This window comes from Balaenoptera borealis (assembly GCF_965194805.1).
Source record: "Balaenoptera borealis genome assembly, chromosome: 19".
In the NCBI taxonomy this organism is placed as follows: Eukaryota; Metazoa; Chordata; class Mammalia; order Artiodactyla; family Balaenopteridae; genus Balaenoptera; species Balaenoptera borealis.
In genome coordinates this window covers 59,262,402-59,286,317 of record NC_138878.1, presented here as the reverse complement: position 1 = coordinate 59,286,317, position 23,916 = coordinate 59,262,402, and the positions used below count along the sequence as shown (strand labels likewise).

The 23,916-nt window shown below is 62.3% G+C and overlaps 1 protein-coding gene across 17 annotated transcripts; it reads left to right on the top strand.

Moving 5' to 3' along the window:
- The first annotated feature begins 42 nt into the window (after nucleotides 1–42).
- LOC309616798 (trafficking protein particle complex subunit 6A) lies at nucleotides 43–23,905 on the top strand. Of its 17 annotated transcripts, none has more exons than XM_082367836.1 (11): nucleotides 43–523; nucleotides 7,677–7,744; nucleotides 7,931–8,048; nucleotides 8,638–8,721; nucleotides 8,870–8,963; nucleotides 9,164–9,259; nucleotides 10,668–10,727; nucleotides 13,408–13,524; nucleotides 16,651–16,782; nucleotides 17,335–17,378; nucleotides 22,127–22,324. In XM_082367836.1, exons 1-11 carry the CDS (start codon nucleotides 161–163, stop codon nucleotides 22,181–22,183), a joined length of 1,233 nt encoding a protein of 410 aa, XP_082223962.1. In that variant the 5' UTR covers nucleotides 43–160; the 3' UTR covers nucleotides 22,184–22,324. The 17 variants fall into 17 exon arrangements, 16 of the variants coding, with proteins under 16 accessions (XP_082223962.1, XP_082223952.1, XP_082223965.1 ...); XM_082367826.1 differs by lacking the exon at nucleotides 22,127–22,324 and adding an exon at nucleotides 18,030–20,162; XM_082367839.1 differs by lacking the exon at nucleotides 22,127–22,324 and adding an exon at nucleotides 18,067–18,204.
- Nucleotides 23,906–23,916: the final 11 nt, after the last annotated feature.

Sequence of the window (23,916 nt, the reverse complement as noted above, 5' to 3'; positions counted from 1 at the left end):
CTCAGGACCAGCTTTGAGGGGGGGGGGGGGGTGTGTGTGAAAAGCCACGTGAATATGGGCACGACCAATAGGAAAGCTGTTGGGCTGGCGCTTCCGGGTTGTGCTGCGAGGCGTGCAGACAAACGGGGACTCTAAGTCACGTGTAACAGCGACTCGGCCAATGGAAATGCTCGAGGACCCGGAAACGGGGAAGAAGCAGAGGGAAGGGCGGAGATGCTTGTCACGTGCTGCCAATATAGACAAAGCAGGCCCTCCCCCTAGTCTCCCAGGTTCAGGCGCGTGCCACGAGAGCCCAGAAAAGGAAGGTGGGGCTAGCCCGAAACACCAATGGAAGCGAGAGTGGGCGGGCTCGCGCTTAGGTGCAGGAGGCGGGGCTTGCCCAGCCGGGCCAATGAGAACACTAGGCGCTGGACGGTTGTTAGGCACGGGAGGCCGGCGCATGGCTGACGCGGTACTGTTCGAGTTTCTGCACACGGAAATGGTAGCGGAGCTGTGGGCGCAAGATCCGGACCCCGGTCCCGGGGTGAGCGCCGGGCCCCGGGGGGAAGGAGGCACGGGCCGCGGCGGGAAGGCCGGGTCGAGGCCCCGGGAGGAGCAGAGGGCGCGGCAGCGGCCCGGGTCGAACCCCCGCCCCTGCCTCGCTGGGCGACCTCAGGCGCCAGCTTCCGCCTCTGCAAAGCGGAGTCGCAGCAGGGCCGGCCTCGAGGGTCGCAGCTAGAACTGAGCGAGAGAGTTCGGGGTCAGGCTCTTAGCTCAAAGCCTGGCACAGAGTAAGCGGGTAGCAATTACAGTAATTACGATTACTGGGTATATATTGAGAAGTTATATATTGAGCCTGGGTTGAATCCCGCCTGCACCACTCATACAGGGTGTGAGAGCCAGTGATCCGATCTCTGTGTGCCTCAGTTTCCTCCCTTGTAAAATGAGATCATAACAGCACCTAAGACTCCGAGCGAGACATTGATTCATTCAACAAACTTACTGAGCGCCTACTGTATTCAGGGCACTGTTTCCCTGTCCTCGTGAAGCTTACGTTTTAGTAGGGGAGTCAAAACAAACAATAAATAAAAATAGAATGTGCCACCAGCTAGTGAGAAGTTTTATAAAGACAACTTCAGGAGAGTTGGGGAAAGAAGAGAGGTAGAGTGGTGGATGGTGGAGGAAAGCCTTTCTGAGGAAGAGAAGGGAGGAAGCAAGCCCCGGGGATAAGTGGGGGGAAGAGCATTCCAGGGAGGGGGAAGCCTTCTGTGAACCCTGCGGAAGGAGCGTGCTTGGCATCTTGGAAGTTGGCCCTTATGAAAAATAAATGCTCAGACTTTAAAGCACTTAGTACGATGTCTAGCACCTAATCAGCCCTCAAAACACGGAGCTCTTGTTTTAAAGTCTGTTACCAAGAAGAAAGGGTGACGGAGAGAGGAGGTGCTTAATAAGTGGGGCTGTGCTCACTTTTTTCATTATTATTCTTTCTATGATCATCATCAATATGCAAGACATTTTTATTGGTCTGTGTTTTCTTCCCAATTCAGGAGGACAAGGGTGTTGCTTGTTATCATCTCAACATACTTTTTTCAAGTTCATTCATTCAACAGACTGTCACTAAAACCTGCAAGGTGCCAAGCCCTGCTGTAGGCTCTGGGGATTATTCAGCGAACCATGCCAAAACCCTTGCCCTCCTGGAGTTTATGTCATAGTGGGGTAGACGGACAAATCAGATAAACGAGTATATATTGTACCCTGGGAAAATGCTATGAGAACGTTAGCACACGGGAGAGGGAGTGTGCATTGGCCTGTGTTTTGGGGAGGGGGCTGCAGTGTCTCAGCACCCCATCCATCCTGGCTTTCAAACCAGAAACCCGGGAGTCCCTGACATCTGCCTTTACTCCCTCACCTCCAGCCATCAGCCAGGCCCTTCCTGTTGTGCTGTCTAAATATGGTTCCCATCTGGCCCCTCCCTGCTTTAGTCTGGCTTCCCTCCTCTCTGCCCTGTACCAGCCTCCTCCCTCATCTTCCAGCTCATTTCACCTGTCACATCGTCACTGCCTTGACACCTGTTAATCCTTCAGATCTTGGCTCAAATGTCCCTTCCTCGGGGAAGCCCTCCCTGAGGCCCCAGTGGAAGTGGGATATCCTTGTATCACGATAAGTATGTATCTGAATTATGTATCCATATGATCCTTTGATTCACAGCCTCTCCTCTGCCAGGCTGCCTGCTGTGTGGTGTGGGTGGGGACCGGGTCTGTGTTGATCACCCCATAGTAGGTCCTCAGCATGGATTTGTTGAAGTGAGTGCAGCCCCTGTGCCATGGAGGGTGTGGGCGGGGACTGGCATTCACTTAGTATCGTGGCCAGTAATAGCACCCATCATGTGCCCTGGTGGGCTTCACATTCCTGATTTCATTTGATCCACCTAACAACCCACAAAGGTCAGCATGATCCTCCCCACTTTGTAGATGAGGAAACAGAGGCTTTTATAGATGGAGTCTTCACTGTCAAGTGGCAGAGTCAGGAATGTAACTAGGCCTCCCATTTCCAAAGCCTGTGCTATAAACTCTCGCCTGTCTTTCTCAGTGTCTTCTCTGACACTCTGGGAGGATTTTAATGGGTTCCTGTGGCCAAGCAAGTGGGGGGGGGGGGGACACGCGGTTACTCAGCTTTGCTCAGCACAGGGCTTTTACAGCACGAACGCGCCTGTGACCCTTGGGCGTGGCTCTCTGGCCAGCTGCCTCTGCAGTTCTGATGCTGGGGTCCCACACCAGAGATTCCGGTGGAGCTGGGCCAGGAAGTGGCCTGGGCGTCAGGCCTCAGAGCTTCTGGGTGGTTCCTGTGTGCAGCCAGGGGAAGGACTGCCGTCTCCCCACATTCTTTCAAGCTGGGGAGCCCCGTTTCTTAGCACATCGTGGGCAGCTGCCCTGTTTCGCGCAGTCTTTTCTCTTTCGCTCCCGGCCCCTCCCCTCTCTGCTCCTTCTCTTTGGTCCAGCAAGTGTCCTGTCTGAACGACACGCAGGCCTTCTGTTTCTTGGGTACTTATCGTGTCTCCAGCACAGGATTTTATCTGATTTCGTCCTCAGAACAGCACTCTGAGGTTGACGGCATCATCCCATTTTACAGGGGAGGGACTGAGGCACCAGAGAGAGCGGGCTTCCCCGACGCTGCACAGCCAGGATCAAAGGCAAAATCAGGACTCGGGCATCCGTGCCAGAGCTTGTCTGTGGCATTAGGCCTGCCCCGCCCACCTGCCCCAGAGCCCCTTGAGGAAAGCGATGGTGGCTGGTTCATCTCTGTCCCCACAGCTCAGGCGCCCAGGAGCCACAGTCATTGTTTAGGGCTTTTTGATCTCCACGTCCTGCCTGGTTATTTGTGGCTGTTGAATGGATTCTCCTGGACGGTTACGGGTTGAATGGAAGACTGGCCAGAGGAACTGGGAGGTCGAAGGGCCTTTGTTATCAAAGCAGGAAAAGTTCCAGGAGTCGGAGGAAGAGGCTGTGGTTTGTCCATCTCAGGAGCTTTGAAGATAAGGGGAGCCTGTGGGCAAAGGAGTGAACCCCTCTGTGTGTGTAATGAGCTGTCATCCACTGGCCTCTGGCCTGGGAACGGCCCTGCTGGGCAGGCCCTGGCCCACCGAGGCCCAGTGAGTGCCCAGGCCAGCCCCTTCTCTCAGGAGGGCCTGTGGTGGGCGTAGCAGCCATCAGATACGGTCCTTGTCCTCAGGCAAGAGCCTGGAAAACCAACTAGTTCCTGGCACAGTGATAGCAGGGGGCAGAGCCCTGGAGGGGGCGCAGCGCATCCGAGGCCACAGAGCCAGCAGTGCGGTCTCCGTGCGGGAACTGGGGCTCTGTCCTGAGGGCGGTGGGGGCCATAGAAGGTTTAAACTGAGGTGTGCCAGGCTCAGATTTACTTTTCCGGAAGTCCTCCCTGGCCACGTGGATGAGACTGGACGGAGACTGGGTGGGGAAGGGCGCTGCTGCAGGAGCCCGAGCAGAGGTGAGGGGTAGACGGAGGGCAGGCGGAGGGGGGCTGGGTGAGCTCGGAGAGCGTCAGGGGAGAAGGTGGGATTCGGGGTTGTCTGGGCACCACCTGGGTGCACGAGGACAGGGCGACAGGGTGGGAGGTGTGCTCTCACCCTGTCACTCACCTGGTCACTCAGCATAGTTCTTTTGGGTCTTCTGGGGCCATTCTCCTTGGGGCAGCCGGAAGTCATCCCTTCTCCCTGTGCTTTTAATATATATAAATTTATTTATTTTTGGCTGCAATGGGTCTTCGTTGCTGCACACGGGCTTTCTCTAGTTGCGGCGAGCGGGGGCTACTCTTTGTTGCGGGGCGCGGGCTTCTCATTGCGGTGGCTTGTTGCAGAGCGCGAGCTCTAGGCGCGCGGTCTTCAGTAGTTGTGGCACGTAGGCTCAGCAGTTGTGGCTCGCGGGCTCCAGAGCGCAGGCTCAGTAGTTGTGGCGCTCGGGCTTAGTTGCTCCGCGGCATGTGGGATCTTCCCGGACCAGGGCTCGAACCCGTGTCCCCTGCACTGGCAGGCGGATTCCTAACCACTGCGCCACCGGGGACGCCCCCCCTGTGCTTTTCTTCAGGCAGGAACCAGCGCTGCTCCTTCCTGGGATGCCCTGCCCTGGGCCAGCACAGAGTGGCTCCGCGGGTGGGGCTTGAACCTCACAAATAACTAATAACCAAGGGGCAAGGCAGGCCAGGCACGCAGCCCCCCACCCAGCTCCATCGAGTTTCAGTCCAGGACGGGACCGGGGGGGACGCAGTTTGGTTTACTTGTTTTCCATTCATCCAACTCGGAGCTCTGTGGCCCTTTTCGGTCTGGACGCTTGAATCTGCCTTTAGCAGAGCACACATGTTCCTCTTACGCTCCTTTCATTATTTCTTCTCCCGCATCGTTCCATCTCTCGCAGTCAGAGGAATCCCAGACTTCCCAGATCTCTTTCCGCATGTCAACTTTTCTCTCATTTTTTTTCCTACCTCGTGGTTTCCTTTTTTCTTAACAATCTGTGAGGTTTTACCTTCCTTCCAGATTTGTCTCTTTTTCAGCTCCCTTGTGAACAAACGTTTCTTTTGGCTACCGTTTCATTTCTAAGGGCGTTCCCTTGTCCGACTGTCCCTTCCTCCAAGTGCCCGAGCTGCTGCATGGACGCCCCTCGTGCCCACACCGACACGCCTCCTCCGAGGGGCCCCCCGTTTCTCCCATTATCTCGGTTCCTCTCCGTGGGCTGTTGTGTCAACCCGGCTGAGGCAGGCGTGGGGAGCCCAGAAATGCGCTGGCTCTGGGCTGGGCTCCGGAGGCTTCCAGTGGGATGGGAGTGTCCCGCCTTGCCCTCCCTCCTCAGGAATGATGAACCCCTAGTGCCTGGAGAGCTTTTGTAGGGATTGGGGCTTGAACACCGCTGAGTCCTGGGAGGCGGCTGCCAGAGAGCAGGTGGGGTTCTGCCGCCCTCCTCCACCCTCTCTCCCGAGTCACCCGCCCTCCTCCACCCTCTCTCCCGAGTCACCCGCTCACCCTCCGCCCTTCCCTCCCCCCTGCCTCTCCTCCTCCCTGCTCGCGTTATTCCCCGCTCCCCACCACCCCCAGTCTCTGCAGTGCAGCAGATATTTAACTGGCCCCTTTCAAGGGCTGGGGACCATGGAGCCAATAGCAACAGCTGCTGTAGAGCGAGCTGCCGGTCGCACCACCCCTGTGAGGTCGGGCCCCCCTCCGCCCTCTCACCAGCTTGCCATCCCCTGGGTGCCCGTCATCCCCACTAGGCTTGCCAGGCGAGCTCCTGGAGGCCAGTCAGGAAATGTCTGTGGGATGAACAAGGGAGCCCTGGGGTCTTCCCTGTCCCTCGGGGGGTCCTCGGGACACAGATGCACTTAGAGCGGAGCCCAGCCAGGCCCCCTCGGGGAGCTCACCTCTAGGAGGGAGGTGACGCAGGGGTGGCAGAGAAGGCTTATCGAGGGCGGGGCAGTGATCCAGGTGCTGAGATCCGTCAGCCCACAGAACAGACCCTCCTTCGTGGGGCTTTCCTTCCCTTTCCCCATCAGCTCGTCATGCAGGCTGACAGATGCAGAGGCCGCAAATGACAATGATAGTAACGCTTCCTGAGCCTGACTCAGAGCACTTGGCTTGCACTTACCCACTCCCTTAATCCTCATGAGGACCTTGGGAAGGTCCTCATCTTACACGTGAGGAAACTGAGGCACGGGGCAGCTGGTAGGGGTCAGGGGCTGATCTGGCCCCAGACCCCGGAACCAGCCACCAGGCACACGTCCCCCTCTCTGCCTCTCATGCCCCAAGCTCAGATCCCGCACATCATGAGTCTTCAAGCCCTCCCCGCAAGGCTGGCCCTGCTGTGCTGGAAGAAACCAGAGAGCGCGTGCCAGTGCCACCAGCAGGAAGCTGTGTCCTTCCCCAGGCCCGGTTCCCGCAGGAAGAGCACAGAGTGGCGGGACAGGACCTGCCTATCATGTAGCCCAGCAGAGCAGAGGGCCAGCACGAAGGCCACCTCTGCTCCGACCTCCCTACGCCTGGCGCACCCCCCCAGCGGGCCTCAGCCCTTGCCACTTCCCTGGGGCAGGGACAGCTGGGGGTGTTGCCCTGGCCGCCCACCCATCTGCCACCTGCCTGCAGGAGTCAGACCTGCTCAGGTCCGAAGGGCAGCCCTGTGGCTGAGGGTGCCTCTGGGAGGTGTGACCTAACCCCTCTGTGCCTGGTCTCCAGGTATGAAATACAACCTACCTTATGGGGTTGTTAAAATTAAACAAGGGGGTCTGTACAGGGCACCCGGCACAGTGTGTGCTCGAGTCCCAGTTCCTCACTTGGTTCATTCAGCATCTGTTTCTAACGCACCTCCTCCGGTGTGCCCGGCCCCGTGTTGGTCACCAGAGGCCGTCCTGGTATTTCTGACGCCCCCAGTCTGGGCCAGCCTCCCTCACGTGCTCAGCTCTCTCCAGGTCACACAGATCAAAAACACACACAGGTCAGCTCTCCTCCAGCCACGCCGTCCGCCCTCCTGGGCACGTGGACAGACACGAGGTGCAGCCCTCCTGCCACCCCTGTCCCCGTGCCTCAGCCCCTCCACCGTGGGACCCTGGCCTGCCCTCCAGAAGGCCGTGTTGCCACCACTGCCTTCACCGGGCACCCGAGGGAACAGTTCCCTCCCCTGTGCCCCTGTGCATCCCTCCCAGGATTCTCGGCTAATACGTTAAGGCCTAATGATCACAGTTGACTTTTCAGCCCCCCTGCTGGCCAGGGGCCAGGGCCCATGCCTTGTGGCCCCCTTACTCGCCACATGAGCCCCAGGGCAGGTCACCTTGAGTTTCGGGGGTAACGGGAGTGCTACTCCACAGGGTGTTTTAAGGACAGACACTGAAAGCGCATATAGGAAGTGATGGGTGTTATCAGGAAAGACTTCACCAGCAGGGTGAAGCTGAGCCTGGGGAAAACCCGTTTTTCCTGGAATGAAGGGGAGCAGGTCCTGAGGGCTGATGGGGTTTCTGGAGGCATGTGACGGGGTGGAGGGACAAAGCCGGCCTGGCCTGCCAGCCTGTGGAGCAAGGCCCTCCCCTCTGGGCCTCCTCGCCCTGCACGGGCAGGGACGGGCAAGTCCCCTCGCAGCGGCCACACCCGGTGGCTCCCGGCTCCCTCAGGTGACCCAGGGCCCCTGTGCCTCTCTTCCCTGGCCTTCTAGGGACAGAAGGTGAGCCTGTCGGTCCTGGAGGGCATGGGCTTCCGCGTGGGCCAGGCCCTGGGCGAGAGGTGAGAGGTGGGCAGGAGCTGAGGTGGGGTCCCTTCCTGGGCACAGCCGGGCGCAGAGGGTACCTTGCTCCACACAGGAACCCAGCCTGGTCTCCTCCCTCTTCCTCATCCCGGGGCTGCCCCACCCCCGCCCCTGGCCTGGCCTGGCCTGGCCCCACAGTGTCTGCCGCTGGCCCCCCACCCCAGGCTGCCCCGGGAGACGCTAGCCTTCAGGGAGGAGCTGGACGTCCTCAAGTTCCTATGCAAAGACGTGTGGGCGGCCATGTTCCAGAAGCAGATGGACAGCCTGCGCACCAATCACCAGGTGCGTGCCCACGCCCGGTGCCCGAAAGAGCCGGGGAAGGGAATCCCCGCCCGGGGCGGCTGCAGCACGCCCAGCCCGGCCGTGGGGACCTGCCCAAGCTGGGAGGCAGGCACGGGCCCCCTCGGGGCCTCTGTGCCATGCTCCAGGGGAAGCCAGGAGGCTGCCGTGGGGCGTGGCAGCTGCTTCCAGCCTCCCTGCAGGCCTCGCCGGCAGACGGCAGAAGGCCCCTTGCGGCGGGCGGCACCTCGCCTCGGCCTGATGCTGCTTGTCCGGACCCGGTCCTAGTTCCCATTAGGAGCCTGTGCTGTGCTGGGGCCCTGCGGGCCGCTCCACGGCCGCTGCAGCTTCTCACCACCACCCTGGAAGGTCACGCACCCAGTGGGGCAGGACACCAGGCCCGGGGCGGAAGGCCCGTGGGTCCTCGTGCAGCTCTGAAGGACGGGCCCGTGACCGGCCACCGCGGTTTTGAGGAAAGGGTCCTTCCAGACCTCAGCCCAGTGGGGCTGGGCCCTGGGTCCTTGCTTCCCCTCCCCCCCAACAAAGGTACAGGCGCCACCCCAGCCCCCATGGGCCCCTCCTCTGTCCCCAGGGGACCTACGTCCTGCAGGACAACAGCTTTCCCCTTCTCATCCGGATGGCCTCGGGTCTGCAGTACCTGGAGGAAGCGCCCAAGGTATGGGGGGTGGTGCTGGGACTCCAGCCCCAGGCAGGCCTCTCCCCGAGCCCAGGACCCCGGGAGAGGGAGGGTCCCAGCGTGGCCCCCCTGGTCCTGGGTGTTGGCCTCCCCCCTCTGCCCACAGTGACCTGTGTCCCCCCCCCAGTTCCTGGCCTTCACCTGCGGCCTCCTACGTGGCACCCTCAGCACCCTGGGCATCAAGAGCCTGGTCACCGCCTCCGTGGCAGCCCTGCCCGCCTGTGAGTTGGGGTGGGGGGCTCCCGTCCCCCGAGTGAGGCAGGGGTCCCCCTGCTCCCGGGGGGCCGAGGAGGTGGGGCCGGGCCACCCCAGCCCCATTTCACAGATGGGGAGTCTTGGGCCCAGAGTGTTTAAGTCACAGGCCCAGGCCACACAGCTGGTGCAGCGCTTCCATGCCCCTGCCCCTGGATGTCCCCCGCAGCCTGCTTCCCCTGGGGCGTGCCAGCCTGGAGGAGACAACCCTTGACGATGAGCTGGTCTAGTGGTTTCGAACACTCTTCCCGGCGCGGGAACCCAGGTGGACATAATGGAAGCCACCCGGGTTGGTGCTGTGCTGAGGGGCCCCACAGGCAGCCAGGCCCCGTGGAACCTGCAGCTGGCGTGATGGGCTGTCCTCCCGACCCCCGGGTCCCCGCTGGCCCACAGTGCCCTCCATCAGACAGGCCGAGGCCCCACCCTTACCTGGGGGCAGCCTGCAGCCAGCACTCCAGTCCCCTTCCCTCCAGCTGTCTTCCCCTCTGCCAGTGCCCAGGCCCACTCATCACCGGGGACCTGGGACCCGAGTAGGCAGGATCTGAGCAATACATGCCCCAGAAGCCCGTGCCAGCCCCCTCCCCAGCAACCGACATGCTTGGCCTTCATGCCCCCAGTCACCCACACAGCCCTGGGATGCAGGCCAGGTGGGCAGGAAGCATCACCACCCTAGACCGGTGAGGAAACTTGAGGCCCAGCTGAGGCCACCCAGGCTGTTGGCGCAGGGCAGGGATGAACATCTCTGAGCTACTGGGGTGCTGCCTCTCCTCTCCGGTCCCAGCCTCAGGCTAAAGCCAGCCCTTCTCTTCCAGGTAAGTTCCAGGTGGTGATCCAGAGATCCTGAGGGAGCCCCAGGCCCCACCCCCAGCCGAGCCTCACGCCACCCCATCCCGAGGACCCGGCTGCTGCCCGTGCTGGTGGCTGGTGCTGGGGAGACGGGGTCCCACCGCTTCAGGGCCTCACAAGCGCTCAACAAATGGGTGTCATAGGGAGGTGGGGGTGTCCCAGGGGCAAGGTGGGCCCCACCCCAGTCGGGGCTGGCGTGGAGGGAGCCCGCATCGGACACGTCCCTCCGCACGGCAGGTGCTCAATAAAGGTTCTGTATGTGGGACCAGATTCCAAGTGGAAGGTGGGGGTCACGCAGAGTGCTGGGGGCAGGGTCATCTGCAAAGGGACTGTTTGTGTCACAGGTCCTGCGGGGGAAGCAGGCTACCCTGTGTGGCTCCCCATCCCGCCTTTCCTCCTCTCCTGGGCCCCCTCCTCCCCAGCCTCAGCCCTGGAGCTTGCCGCCTCCTGCCCTGCTCACCTGGCAGGGGAGGGTGGCCCCTGGCGCTGGCACCCTTGCCAGCATCAAGTCTGGGGCTGCTGTCTTCCCAGCCGGGCCCACAGAATGGACCTCTCCCTAGGAGCAGGGCCAAGGGCCCCCAGGGTGCTGGCAGGGGTGGGCTGGGCTGGGGCTGCCAGGACCAAGGATGGATGCAGGTGAGGTGGGCCAGACACCCTCGGCTCCCCCAGAACAGACACACACACAGAGGAATACACAGTTCATGTGCCTGGAGGATGCGAGTCATACCAAGAAAAGAACAATGGCCCAGCTGACCAGCCCCTGGGCAGCTCGGCCTCCATGCCTGCACCCCACCCCCTGCCGCCACCTCCAATGTTTACATTCATAGCATCCGGGGGCATCACCCATCTGGACTCTGCCAGGCTCTGCCACTTGCTGCCTGATGTGGGTAAGTACCTCCACCTCAGAGCTGTACACCGAGGCTGCGACAGACCCAAATGGGAGGAGGAAGGGTCTCCTCAGTGGGTGGGGCTCCTCTGCAGGCGCCCCATCCAGCCCCCCCCCAGCACACACAGCTGAGCACCACGGCCCCTGGCCTGCCTCCGTGCCTTTGCACGTGCCATTCCCTGCCTGGCCCACTCCCCAGACTCCTGCTCCCTCTCCGGTGTCCAGCAGCCACCAGCCTCGGCTGCCCACCACATCCCTCGGAGCAGTTGCTCACTCGCCCGGCGCCTGCAGCCCTGGGGGGGCTCCTAGACAGCCTTGTCCTGCCCTGCCGCCGCGTTTACTTGTTTATGTCCCGCCGCGCTTCCCCTTGGGTCCCTCTGGGTCCCTCAGCTGGGTGCTGGCAGTGTCCAGCACAGAGCCTGCAGATGTTTCCCAAATGAATCGCCGTCATTCAGCTAAACTGTGTGTGCGCGGACAGGCGGGGGGAGTGGGGGATCGGCCCAGCCCTGCGCTCAAGAAGCTCAGGGCTGTCCTGGAGGTTCCCCCCCAGACTCACCACGCCCCCACTCAGACACACCAGCCTGGCCTCCCTGATGGGGCAGGGGTGCTGGGAGGGGGGCAGAGTCCTAAATTGGCAGAGGACAGGGAGGAGGAAGTTGCTTGAAAGCCTGGTGAGGGGAGAGAAGTAGCCCAGGGGAGGGAAGGGGCATAGCTGGGCTACAGGGGGCAGTGTCTGGTCACTGGGCACTGCTCTGTGGTTGCCTCCCCCATCTCCCGGGGGAACCTCTGTTCGACCCATCACGCCAGCAGCAGGCACAGGGAGACAGGACCCTGGAGAGCAGAGGGGCCCCCCACACACGCTGTGCCTAAGGCACCCCCTGCCCAGCCATCCCCACCCCCAACCCCGCTCTCACCTCTCGAAGAACGTCTGTAAGGCGCCTCCACCTACCCAGCACAAACCACTGCCTGCAAAGCCTGGCTCTGCCTCCAAGACCCGGGGCAAGGGACTCCATCAGTCCGGGCCTCTGTTTCCTCATCTGTGAAGGGGGCATCACCCCCACCCCACTGAGCGTGGCAAGGAGGAAAGACGTTACTGTAGATAGAAAAGCATGTTGGGACTTCCCTGGCAGTCCAGTGGTTAGGACTCCGCCCGTTCACTGCCCGGGCTGGGTTTAATCCCTGGTTGGGGAACTAAGATCCCACAATCCGCGTGTTGGAGCCAAAAAAAGAAAAGCATGTACGCTGAGCGGGGCTCCTGGTGAGCCTGGAATGCGCATGTCGTCGTCATTTTATGTGAAGCGTCTGGAGCAGCTGGCAAATGGGCCAGTTGGCGCCATTGTTGCCGAGCACCAGGCTCTGGGCTCAGGGGACTCCTCCTGACAACCGCGAGAGGCAGGCACGGACGCCGGCCCGCTCAGCAATGAGGAAGCCGAGGCTCAGAGAGGTGAAGTCACCTGCCCAAGCTCACACAGCTGGACCCTGGAGGAGCTGGCACCTGAACCTGGGACTGCATCTTCTCTGGGCTTGGACTCCCAATCCGTGTCCCAGCTTCCTTCCCTCCCACAGCATAAGTGCCCAGACCAGCAGAACCTCTGGCGGGTCCCGCCCCGGGCAGCAGCGTGGCCTGCCATCTCCATCCCTTACTGGGGTACCGCGGGGCGGGGCGGGGGGGGGAGCGGCGGCAGCCCCCAGTCCTTGAGAGCTGAGCGCACCAGACAGGGACTGGGTAGGCTTGTTGGGAAGGGGCGGGGACAAGGTGGGCAAACCGGTCGGGCCACTGGGCTCCTGGCTCCCAGCTCCCGGGCCTCTCACCAGTCGGGGCTGCGCTGATGCTGCCAGACGGTGGGGCTGGCACAGCAGCTCGGCTGGCGGCGGCGGCGGAGCAGGGAGCTGGGGCTGCGAGGCTGCCATCAGGTACAGGGGACCCCAGGCCGGGGGGATGAGGTGGGCAGGGGCCACGCGCCGGGCCCCCAACCCTCACCAACTCCAGCTCTCACCCCCGTTGCCTCTGCCCCTCGGGTTCTCCTGTGCCTGCCTCTAAACAGCCTCCTTGCCTCGCTTCCGCTTTGGGCGCCCCACCTCAACCCCAGTTTGCTCAGCCTCTCCCCAGACTGGACCACGCCGACTTCATCTGCTCCCCTAGAGTCCCCCTCCCTCAGCCCCTCATCAGGTCCCAAATGTCCCAGCCTGACATTTCAGCCGCTCGCGGGCTCGGTGGCTCACTGGTCCCCGCCTCTCACCGCACTGGTTTCAAGTCCCTTCAAAGGGTGCCAGCTTCCACCGCCCACAGCACACGCCCCAGTACCTAGCTCCCCCCTAATCTTACTCAGCCATCCCCTGGCTCCCAGCCCACGTCGGCTCAGCACACTGTCCCAGCCTCTTGGAGACTCCCAGCAGCTCCCGAACACCCAGGCCTTGGAAATCTCACCCACCCCAAATTACCCCCCAACACCCCCCAAGCGTTCTCATCCTCCCGCGCCTGGCTGTCCCGTCCCCCCATCCTGACCTCTCCCTGTTACTCTGAAGAGCACCCCCATGCCACCTGGGTAGCCCAGGACCCCAACATCAGGGATGAGGTCTCATCTACCGAAGGTCTCAGGGCTGTCCCGCGGGTGGGTACTTGCTGCTGGCGCCCGAGGGGGCTGGGTACTGAGCCCGGCCTCTCCTCGCCGCCCCCCCAGCAGGCACCCCGGCCGCCATGAGCCAGCACTACACCATCCACTTCGCCAAGGGTGCCCTGCCACCCCGGAACCCCGCCAAGCACTACTTCTTGGACAGGGAATTGGGGCACCAAAAAGGTAGGGGTTAAGTCTGGGCGGTCCTGGTCACAAGAGAGACCTGTGAGTCGGGGGCTGCTGAGCGGATGGCCAAGCAGAAGAACCTCAGGCCCCCGGAGGGAAGAGCCACCGGCACTCACCATGGAGGCATCTGCACAGGGGGCCGTGGGGACCGTAGGCCCTGGGAGGCCGGAGGTGGGAGCCTGGGCTGGGGATGCCAGCAGGGGGGGCCCACCTGGCCTGCCCCTCCCCCCAGCGTGGACAGAATTCCCTCCCCAAATCGCCAGGCCTGTGGGGACTGCCCCACAACCTGGGGGGAGCAGTGCGGTGGGCGGGAGGGGTCGGAGGGCAAGCCCCCAGCCCCCACTGAGTGCGTATGAACGAGGCGGGGGTCCAGCCGCCCACGGTGACCGCAGGTGCTGCTGCTCAGGGCGAGGACGGGGCAGTTACTCCCATCAGGGCTGATTCAGCCTCCCTGGGGCCTCCCAGGGCAGCCCCCTTCCCGCCGGCCTGGTCTGAGCCCAGCTGTGAGGCCCACCCCCCTTCCCAGTCCCCACCCTGTTCCCCCTCCACAGTTACCTCTCATCACTCTGGCCTCCTGTGGACCAGCCAGGCCAGCTCCCAGTGGAGTCCTCTCCGCCCCCCAACTGGGGGACACCCCAGGGACCGAGGAACTTGGGGTAGCAGAAACTCTGGGGCATCATCCCCCCTCTAGCCCCTCACCTGGCTAAAGCCCAGGCCCCTGCACCTCTTCCCACCCCCCACCCCCCGCCCCAGCCGTGGGAGAGCGCAGGGCATGGCCCCTCCTCGGCCCACAGCCCCTCCTCGTCTTCTCTCCGACTTCTCCTGGGCCTCAGCTGAGTGATGAGCCCCAGCCTCCGCCCGAAGACCTGACCTGGTTCCCGCCAGTGCCCCTCAGGGGTCAGGGACCCAGGCCCAGTCGCCCCCCACTTCCTCCCTTCCGGGGTGCTGTCACCAGTGGTACCGTGACCCAGCGGCACCTCAAGCCTACAGGCCCAGTCGCCCCCCACTTCCTCCCTTCCGGGGTGCTGTCACCAGTGGTACCGTGACCCAGCGGCACCTCAAGCCTACAGGCCCTGTCGCCCCCCCACTTCCTCCCTTCCGGGGTGCTGTCACCAGTGGTACCGTGACCCAGCGGCACCTCAAGCCTACAGGCCCTGTCGCCCCCCACTTCCTCCCTTCCGGGGTGCTGTCACCAGTGGTACCGTGACCCAGCGGCACCTCAAGCCTACAGGCCCTGTCGCCCCCCACTTCCTCCCTTCCGGGGTGCTGTCACCAGTGGTACCGTGACCCAGCGGCACCTCAAGCCTACAGGCCCTGTCGCCCCCCACTTCCTCCCTTCTGGGGTGCTGTCACCAGTGGTACCGTGACCCAGCGGCACCTCAAGCCTACAGGCCCTGTCGCCCCCCACTTCCTCCCTTCCGGGGTGCTGTCACCAGTGGTACCGTGACCCAGCGGCACCTCAAGCCTACAGGCCCAGTCGGCCACCCCCCAGGCTTGCCAGGCCACCATGGGGTGGCGATGGCTGTCGCCGGGGCCTCCAGCCCCCCGTTCTGCAGCGGTGGTCCCAGCCCGCACTTCCTAGCCCCCCGAGGCAGCGGCTCCGCCCGCTCACGGCGCCCAGAAGGGGCCGCCTGCAACCACTACCGCCCCCATGCAACTGGCCAGCAACCCCCAGCCGGCCCCCGCACGCACCCCCTCACCCGCCGCGGCGCGCACCACAGCCAGCAGCGGCCCAGCCCTGCCCTCTGCAGCCAGCACCCTCCTGGAGCCCAGGAGGCCCACGGACACCTGGCCCCTGCCTGCCCCCGTAACCCGTAGCTCCTTCACCTCCTACAGGTCCGGAGCTCACCCAGCCTTCCCTTCCCGGGGCTCTGTCCCTGCCACTTCGCCTCCCACCTAGGCCTGGGGCCTGCCCTCCTCACCCCTCACTCTGGTTCCTGTCTGGGAGGGCGCTCGTCCCTGACACTGGGCCTCCGGGCAGCCGCTGCTCCTTCACCTGTTGGGATCCAAGGCTTCCAGGCCAGGCCTGTCCATGGTGCCTCCATCCCGGGCTGGCCAGGGGCCCGGGCCCCAGCTTTTGACACCCTTGCTCTGCTTCCTCTCTTCCCAGCCCTCCTGACTTGGGGCAGCGGGGGATGAGCACCAGCTTGCTCTGGTGTTGGGGAGCACAGCTGCAGCAAGAGGCAGGGGGTGGCCTGAGGGATGGAGAGAGCGACGCAGCCAGGGGAGGGATCCACCCGCCCACCCACTCATTCATTCACTCACTCACTCTGTGACCAGGTACTGGTCGCCTACAGGGGGTGCCAGGCTCTGTTCTGGGGGTGTCACAGGAAGCAGGGCAGACAGAGATCTCTGCCCTCATGGAGCTCACGTTCTATAGGCGGTGGGGGGAGGCGGGTACAGGAAACAAGATAAATAGGGAAGTTCAAAAGTGTGTCACCGGGTGATAACCATGTTGGGGGAAGAATAAAGCAGGGAGAGGAAATGGGGTTTGCAAATTAAACAAGGTCATCAGGCGAGGCCCCAACAAGTCTGCATTTAAGCAAAGATGGGGCAGTTCTCTCGAGTAAATAGCAGCAGCAGCAGCAAATGCAGACTCTGAGGTGGCCTGTTCAAGGGACAACAAGGAGGTACATGTGGCTAGATCAGGGGAGGTGAGGAGGAGGGTCAGACGGGGTCCGAGAGGGTGGAAGGTGGCCTCGCGGACGCGGTGAGGGCTCAGCCTTCTCCCCCTGGGGAGGTGGGAGCCCAGAGCTGACTCGGGATGTGACCTGAGAGTTGACTGTAGGAGGTAGCGTGGGAAGCAGGAGTCCAGGCGAGAGGTGCCGGCAACCTGACCAGGGAGGTGGCAGTTTCCAGGTCTGGTTTGAAAGGAGAGCACAGCTGAGCGGGGACCCAGAAGGGCACATCTGGTCCTGAAGGAGGGGGCTGCCTGCGGCCACAGAAACCCTCTGTCGGAGGGTTTGACCTGAGTCATGGCTGGGAGTCAGGGAGCGCGGTGCCGGTGCTGGGAGGGGCTGAGGGCGAGCACTACGGAGGGTAGACGGGGAGCAGGGTGGTGCCTGGCCAGCGTCATTGACTCAGTTTCCCCACCTCCACCCCCTCCCCACCCCCGGGCCCCAGATATCCTGACAGAGGATGACGTCTACTGCAGCTGCCTGGCCAAGACTCTCTGCCACGTGCCTGTCCCTGTGACCGTGGGTTTCTATGCCCCCTTTGGCTGCCGTTTGCACATGATGCTGGACAAGATCATGGGTGAGGATCTGCGTGTGCTGGGGAAGGAGGGATTAAGGGAAACGGAACCTTTGGTCCCTGCCCAGCCCCAGGCTTCCCTAAGACCTGCTCACCCCTGAGGCCAGTCTGCCAGATGCCCAGAAATCAGCATTAACCAGGTCCCTCCCTATGCCTTTGCCCCCCTCCCCCGCCAAATCCACTGCAAGGAGTCTTTCTAAAATACACATCTAGCCCTGTCCTTCCCCTGCTCAAAAGCCTTCCATGGCTCCCCAGCGCCCTAGGGAGAAAGCCCAGGTCCCTCGCTTGGCTCCTGCCAAGTCCCTCCAGGCCTCTGTGCTCCTCGGACCTATCTCTTCTCCTCAGCCCTGGCCGAGGGCCTGGCGCCCACAAGACCCCTGACAGATAATGTTAATTGAAAACATGAGCTGAAACTTAGCCTGGTTCAAACACTGCTGAAGCTCAGACCCCAGCCCCAGTCATGGCCAGAGAAGGCGGAGGTGATTCACCTCCGTGTGCCCAGCCCTGGTGAGCACCTATCAAACAAGCCCACGTCCTGCTCCTATGTTGTCACAGAGCAACAAACAGGGTCCTGGAAGGAGAAAAGATTCGGCTCTAAGGTAAAAGGAAACAGAACTTCTATTCTGTGCTGAGAGACTCCGATTCATTCCCACTGGCTCACTTACTACCCTCACAGCATGCAGATCGTGCCCCCAATCTCTCATGATCCATCCTCCAGACATTCCCCCCAGCACTTCCTCAGCACCCAAGGGACACAGGGTGGCCAAAACAACCAGGGCCCTGCCCTTCCTGGGCTCACAGACCAGCGCGAGAGACAGACCTGTCCCCAGACAGGAATGACCCAAAGTGGGCAGGACTGCAGTGGGGGAGCCCAGGGTCACCTGACCCAGCTTGGGGATCAGGGAAGGCTTCCTGGAAGAAGTGATAGCTGAGCTGAGAGCTGGAGGAGAGGCAGTAAGCCAGGAAAACTGGACCAAAGGTGTACACTTGCTGCCCAGCATTTCTCTTCCTCAGCACCTGGCATGCATTCTTTGATTTCTTAGAGCCCTCCCTGCCCCCACCGGTCCTCTCTCCTCTGGGGGCTCTACTTCTGCCCTCCCCTGACCCCCCAATTCCCCCTCAGACCCTTTCCTGTTCAAGCCTGGCTCCAGGCCTCTCCTTCCGCACTTCTGCACCTGCCCAGCACTTGGGGACGGGCCCTGGCTCCCAGTCTAACATCCAGGCCCTATCCTAGCCTGAGCCGGGTCTAGACGCTCACAACTTCCCCTGCGCCCTCGGTCCCGGCAGTGCTGATGCAGCAGGAGGCGACCCAGTGTGAGGCCAAGGAGCTGCAGCACGTGCAGTGGCAGCCGCGGCCCGTGCAGGGCTGGGGCTTCTCGAAGCTGCTGTGGTACCTGGTGTTCCTGCAGCCCATCATCACCGAGGTGCATCTGCGGCGCAAGAACGTCAAGTTCCTCTTCATCCGCTTCAGCGCCTGGCAGTACGCGGGCACTGACAAGCTGTGGGCCGGCCTGGTGACCACGCTGTGCGAGGGCATCCGCCAACAATACGGCGCACTGCCCTTCAGCTTGTACTCGGTGCTGGGCAAGAAGGCGGCCACGAGGCCGGGCTGCCGCCAGCGCGAGTGGCACTGCCGGCGCCAACTGTGCCTGACACTGCTGGCACTGCTGGCGGCGCTCAGCCTGGGCATGAGCCTGCTCTACCTGTCGATGGGCTCCCACGCGCTGAGCCACGGCAACCTGTTCCGGGCATTCGGCGGCGCGGCCACCACGCTTTCGAGCTCCGGGCTGCTCATGGCCGTGTACTCGGTGGGCAAGCACCTATTCGTGAGCCAGCGCAAGAGAATTGAGCGGCTGGTGTTGCGCGAGAAGTTCGGCAGCCATCTGGGCTTCATGTGCGAGGTGAAGAAGGAGGTGAGGCTGCTCACCGACTTCCTGTGCTTCCTGGAGATCTACCAGCGGCGCCGGCTGCGCGTCGTGCTCGAGATCACAGGGCTGGACACGTGCTACCCGGAGCGCGTGGTGGGCGTGCTAAACGCCATCAACACGCTGCTGTCTGACAGCCACGCGCCCTTCATTTTCATCCTGGTGGTGGACCCCAGCATCCTGGCCTCGTGCCTCGAGAGCGCCTGCTCCATGAAGGGCACGGCCGACAACGGTTACGTCTTCCTCAACCGCACCATCACGCTACCCTTCTCCGTGCCCATCATGGGCCATCGCACCAAACTGCAGTTCCTGCACGATGCGGTGCGAAGCCGCGACGACCTGCTCTATCGCGAGATGACGCGCAAAGTGAGGTCGCGGGGCGGGGACGGGGACGGGGGCGGGGACGTCGAGCCGCTCCTGGAGATGGAGGAGCAGGCCCGGGCCGAGAGCGCGCAAAGCGTCCTGGAAGTCCAGGCGGCTCGCAGCATCCAGGAGGCGCTCTGCTGCCTGCACGACGAGGGCGACTGCCTCTTCGAGTACGTGCCCGACAACGTGGTGTCCATGCGGCGCATCGTCAACACCGTGCCCATCACCGTGCGCCTGCTGCAACAGCAGCAGGGGGACTTCGGGGGCCTCTCGCCGCGCCAGGCCGTGGCTTGGGTCGTGCTCGCCAACCAGTGGCCGTGCCGTCTCAGCTGGGTTCTGCAGTGCCTGGAGGACCGGCAGCAGGCCGGGGGCGCGCCCGAAGCCTGCGCGCGCCTCTGGGACGTGTTCTGCGACCACAGCCTCGAGCTGCACACCATGACCGAGACGCTGCAGAAGGTGCTCGACCTGGACGGCGACCCCGAGCTTTTCCAGCGCTTCCTGGGCGCTGACTTCCCCTTCACCGTGTCCGAGGCGCAGAGGCTCCTGCGCTGCACCGTCAACCTGGACCACTCCATCCGCCGCCGCATGGGCCTCATCCGGGCCGTCAGCACGCTCAAGTCGCCCCGCCCGCCCAAGTCCCCTGCCCGCAAAGCCCCGCACACCGCCAGCGGAGCCAACCACGCCCCCGGGGCGGCCTGGGCAGGCCAGGCTCCTGCGCATGCCTGCGAAGCCCACCAACCCCCCGGACGGGGGCAAGTCCAGACCCATGGCCTGAGTGCCCTTCACTTGGGGTCAGTCTAGCCCAGGTGGGCCTTGAATGGAAGACCTTGGGCGCAGCAGAGGGCAACACTTCCTTCTGCCCAGATGAGAGCGTAGCGGGCCTAACTGGGCCCAAGGCCCAGGGTCCAGTGTCCAGAATGAGGCCTGTGGTGGCCACATACCCCAGGTGAATCTGTGAGCCAGAGAGAGCTGTTGGCAGTAGCTACCAGGAGTGGGGCAGTGTATCAGTGACAGCATCTGAGAGCCCAGGCAGAAGGACCCATGAGGAACTCGGGGTTCAAGTGCAATAAATGAAGATGTGAAAACCCCAGATTGGTCTTCGTGCCCTGGTCTCCCCAGCTCAGTGAGGACAGGCCACCAGGCCTGCCCTGTTCTGCCAAGCCCACTTCATCCCCAGGGAGTCGGGCAGCCTCAGCTGGCAGCCTGCTCCCTGGCACCCCAGAGGCGGGAGCGGCTGCGGGGGCAGGGGAGATGAAGGACAGAGGCATGCGCCCAGCTGACTCAGTGGAGCGCACCCAGGCCTCAGGAGATCCAGGTCCTTGTCCCCACACCCGAGCTTGCCCCTCTGTGGGCGGGGCAGGAGCTGGCATTTCCAAGGGTGGTGTCCCCAGTGACCTCAGCAGGCTGCTCCACTCTTGGGGTGGCTCCTTCCCTAGCATAATGGGTTAATTAGGCCTCAGCACCCCGGTCAGCTGGGGCCGGCAGCGCCACCTCCACCAGACGAGTAATTGTCCAGGGGGTACCTGCCTTACGGGTCACTCCAGGGCCACCCAAGGAGCCCCTCGATGAGGACAGGGAAGTTGAGGAGCACAGATGGGGCACATGTAGGCCGGGGTGGACTAGGGCGGACCCCACCATCACCGTGGCTCACCGCCTTCCTTTCCACTGGGCGGACAGAGACCTAGGACGGGGGCGCCACTCCTCAGGGCAGCCTCCCAGTCCTCACTAGTCAGACAGCCACACACTCAGGCCTGTGGTGTGCCTGGCCCAATCCAGTGGGGGAGGGGGTGTGACTTCTGAGCCAGGGCCCTGAGAGCCAAGGGGACAGTCCCAAGAGCTCTGCAAAGACGCCCAACCTCAGGCCCTGCAGCCTAGTGGGGTACTGACCTCACACGCCTTAGCTCCAAGGCTGGCCACAGCACTCCAACATCCCTTGCCAATTACCGCTTCAAAGTGGACATGGGGCAGAGTACCAGCCTGTGACTTACAGGAGCTTCCAGGACTGAAGCACTGGCAGTCCTGGCATGGCTGAGCTAGTGGCACCACCCTGGACATGCTGAGAGATGTTTTCCAACAGCAGAGGGAGAGCCTGCCCAAGAATGAAGCCACCACAGAGAGAGATGCACGGGTCCTCGTGACGCTGTTAGACAGACGTCTCTGTAGACGTGCTACTGGAGACAACGTACATCCCTTCCCGCAGCTCCCTCAGCCAACTTGACTTGGGCTTCTGTTTCTTACCACCCAGAGTCCAGGCTGGAAACACACTGGCCCCAGCAGTGTGGGCTGCTGGGGAGGCAGGACTAACCCTTAGATTTGGCTGGAGGTCAGGAGCAGGACTGAGGACACCCCCGGGCCCCAGGAGGAAGCTGCTCCCCGTTACATGATGTCGAGCAGTGGTCAAACTGGTGCCCAGTTTATCTTAGATTCTGACCGTGTGCCTGCCAAAGCTAGAGCTTTGGGAGACAAAGAAACAAAAAAACAAAACCAAAACAGTATGTCAGAGGGGCTGGGTGTGGCCAAGACGGCTCCTGTCCCCCGGCATTCATGGGCCTCTACAGTGCGGGGCTTTTGCTGGGGACTTGGACCTAGAAGGGAGTGCAAGTGACGTGTGTCCCTTTCCCATCGCAGCAACGAGTTAAGAGGCAGGTTTGCCTTCTCCACTCTCCTCCCCCACCTGCCTGCTGGATGCAGGGTCTCCTGAGGCCCTAAGGGATGGCAGAGCCACCAGAGGGCGCGGGGGCCTGGCTTCAGGAGTCACTTCGTGGAGAGAAACTGCCTGTCACCCCGAACACCCACATGCAGGAAAACACACATCTCCCATGTTAGGGCATCGAGATCTAAGATGTGGTACAGCGTCTAGCTTGGGCGATACTTGGATGGCTGAAGGCAAAGGAAAGAAAATACTCGGCCAAAGGGATCTAACTCCATGATCCAAGACCCCTAAAAAGTCAGAAAATCAGAGCATTGCAGAATTGGTCTATTAGTCTCCTGGGGCTGCTGTAACAAAGTTCCACAAACTGGGTAGCTTGGAACAACAGAAATTTATTTTCTCACAGGTCTGGAAGTCCAAAATCAAGGAGTTGCCAGGGCCACACGCCCACGGAAACCTATAAGGGAACCCTTTCTTGCCTCTTCCAGCTGCTGGTGCTTTGCTGGCATCTTTGGCGTCCTTGGCTTGGGGTTGCATCATAAGCCCTCCATCCTCACAAGGTCTTCTGTGTCCTCACATCTTTCCTTTGAGCATGTCTGTTCTGTCACTGTCTCCAGATTTCCCCTTTTCATATTGGATTGGGGCCCACTCTATAACCTCATTTTTAACTGGATTACCTCGATAAAGACACTATTTCCAAAGAAAGCCCCATTCTGCGGTACTGGGGATTAGGACTTCACATATCTTTGGCAGGTGGGGAGGTGGGCACAATTCAACCCTGAAGGAACAGTTGAAAAGGCCCAATTCCTCACCACAAGCTAAACTGAAGGGCAGGGACAAGGCTGGGAACAGGACCCCAGCCCCTCCCAGGCACCACAGGATGGGGAGGCACCCTCCCCGCCCCCCCCCCTTCAGCCATCTGTTGATCACCTGGCCTGCAGGTGGAGGCAGAGAGCAAAGGAGATGGGCGAGCACCCAACACCGCTGTAAGGGCCAAAAGCCCCCACTGGGGTAGATTCCTGAGCAATGGCTAAACGCGACCAAAGGCCTACTGAGATTTTTAGGGGGCTGTACTGACAGACCCCAACCTGGCAAAGGACTGCGGTTTCTCAGCATCTTGAAGCAAACCTCGCATTCCCAGTCTCCCCAAGAAGACTTGGGCAGGAGGCAGGGCACCCCGGAGGGGCTCATTCCACACCCACCTCACACCCGGGCACAGCTGCGCCAGCCGGAGGATGACACTTTGCGGGTGTCTCCCGGGCTGCCAGCGGGGCGGGTGCCACTGGCTGACGTGCATGGCTCCCCCCAGCCCCTAGCCCAGATGAGAGGGAGCCCCAAACGTGGCTGCCTTAAGGAGCGCTCAGGACACCGGAGCTGTCGGTGACTGAAGAGCAGACAGACAGTGGCCTAAACAGGAAAGGTGTTCATCCCAGACACCCAGGCAGCTGCGGCAGAACACTCCTGGGTTTGTGCTGGAACCAGACGGGCTCCCAATCAGCAGCGCTGTGATTCTCATAACCTTTCCACCGCGTCTCTACCCACCCCGGGCCGGCCTCCCATGCAGGAGAGGAGTGGGCACAAAGGCCTTCCCCTTAAGTGGTTCTTGCCTCTTCTGAAGGGTGAAACTCAGATTTCCCAGAAATGCCCAAGAGCCCTCTGGCCGCACCTCGGCGCCTGCAGGCGACTGGCCAGTCTCGGGGGCAGAGCGCCCTGCCGCCTGAACATCTAGGGCTGCCGGCGACGGGCTCGTGTCTGTTCTCCTTGGGCCACAGGCGACCGGGCAGAGGAATGACCTCTGGACCCGTGTGCCAGGTCCACCACCCTGAGAAGCTGGACCTGAAGCTGGAAGGTATTTGGGGGCTGCTTCCTCTGAAGAGAGGGAAGGGGAAGTGGGATCATACACGAGATGGCCAGCTGTGGCAGACACGGGAGCATGGGCGTGCGCGCCAAGAAGGGGCCTGCCTGTCCCGCCCCTCCTCTGGGGCCCATCCACATACGCCCCAGCAGATGTTCCGCAGCCAGGACCCGCCTGGGCCCTGCCCTCCCCGTCTCTGTGCCAGAACTCCCGCAGGGGGAGCCCAGGATCAGCACAAGCAGAGAGCAGGCCAGTGGGGAACCCAGCTCTGGTTTATTAGAAAAGGTGTGAGCAGACTTGCACCGACAGGAGCAGCCCCCCCCCCCGCCCACCCCCCACCC

Coding starts and splice junctions, on each gene's coding strand:
- LOC309616798 (XM_082367826.1), top strand. CDS start 161: ATGGAAATGCTCGAGGACCCGGAAACGGGGAAGAAGCAGAGGGAAGGG. Junction 524..7,676: donor ATCCGGACCCCGGTCCCGGG/GTGAGCGCCGGG, acceptor CTGGCCTTCTAG/GGACAGAAGGTGAGCCTGTC. Junction 13,525..16,650: donor GGAATTGGGGCACCAAAAAG/GTAGGGGTTAAG, acceptor CCCGGGCCCCAG/ATATCCTGACAGAGGATGAC.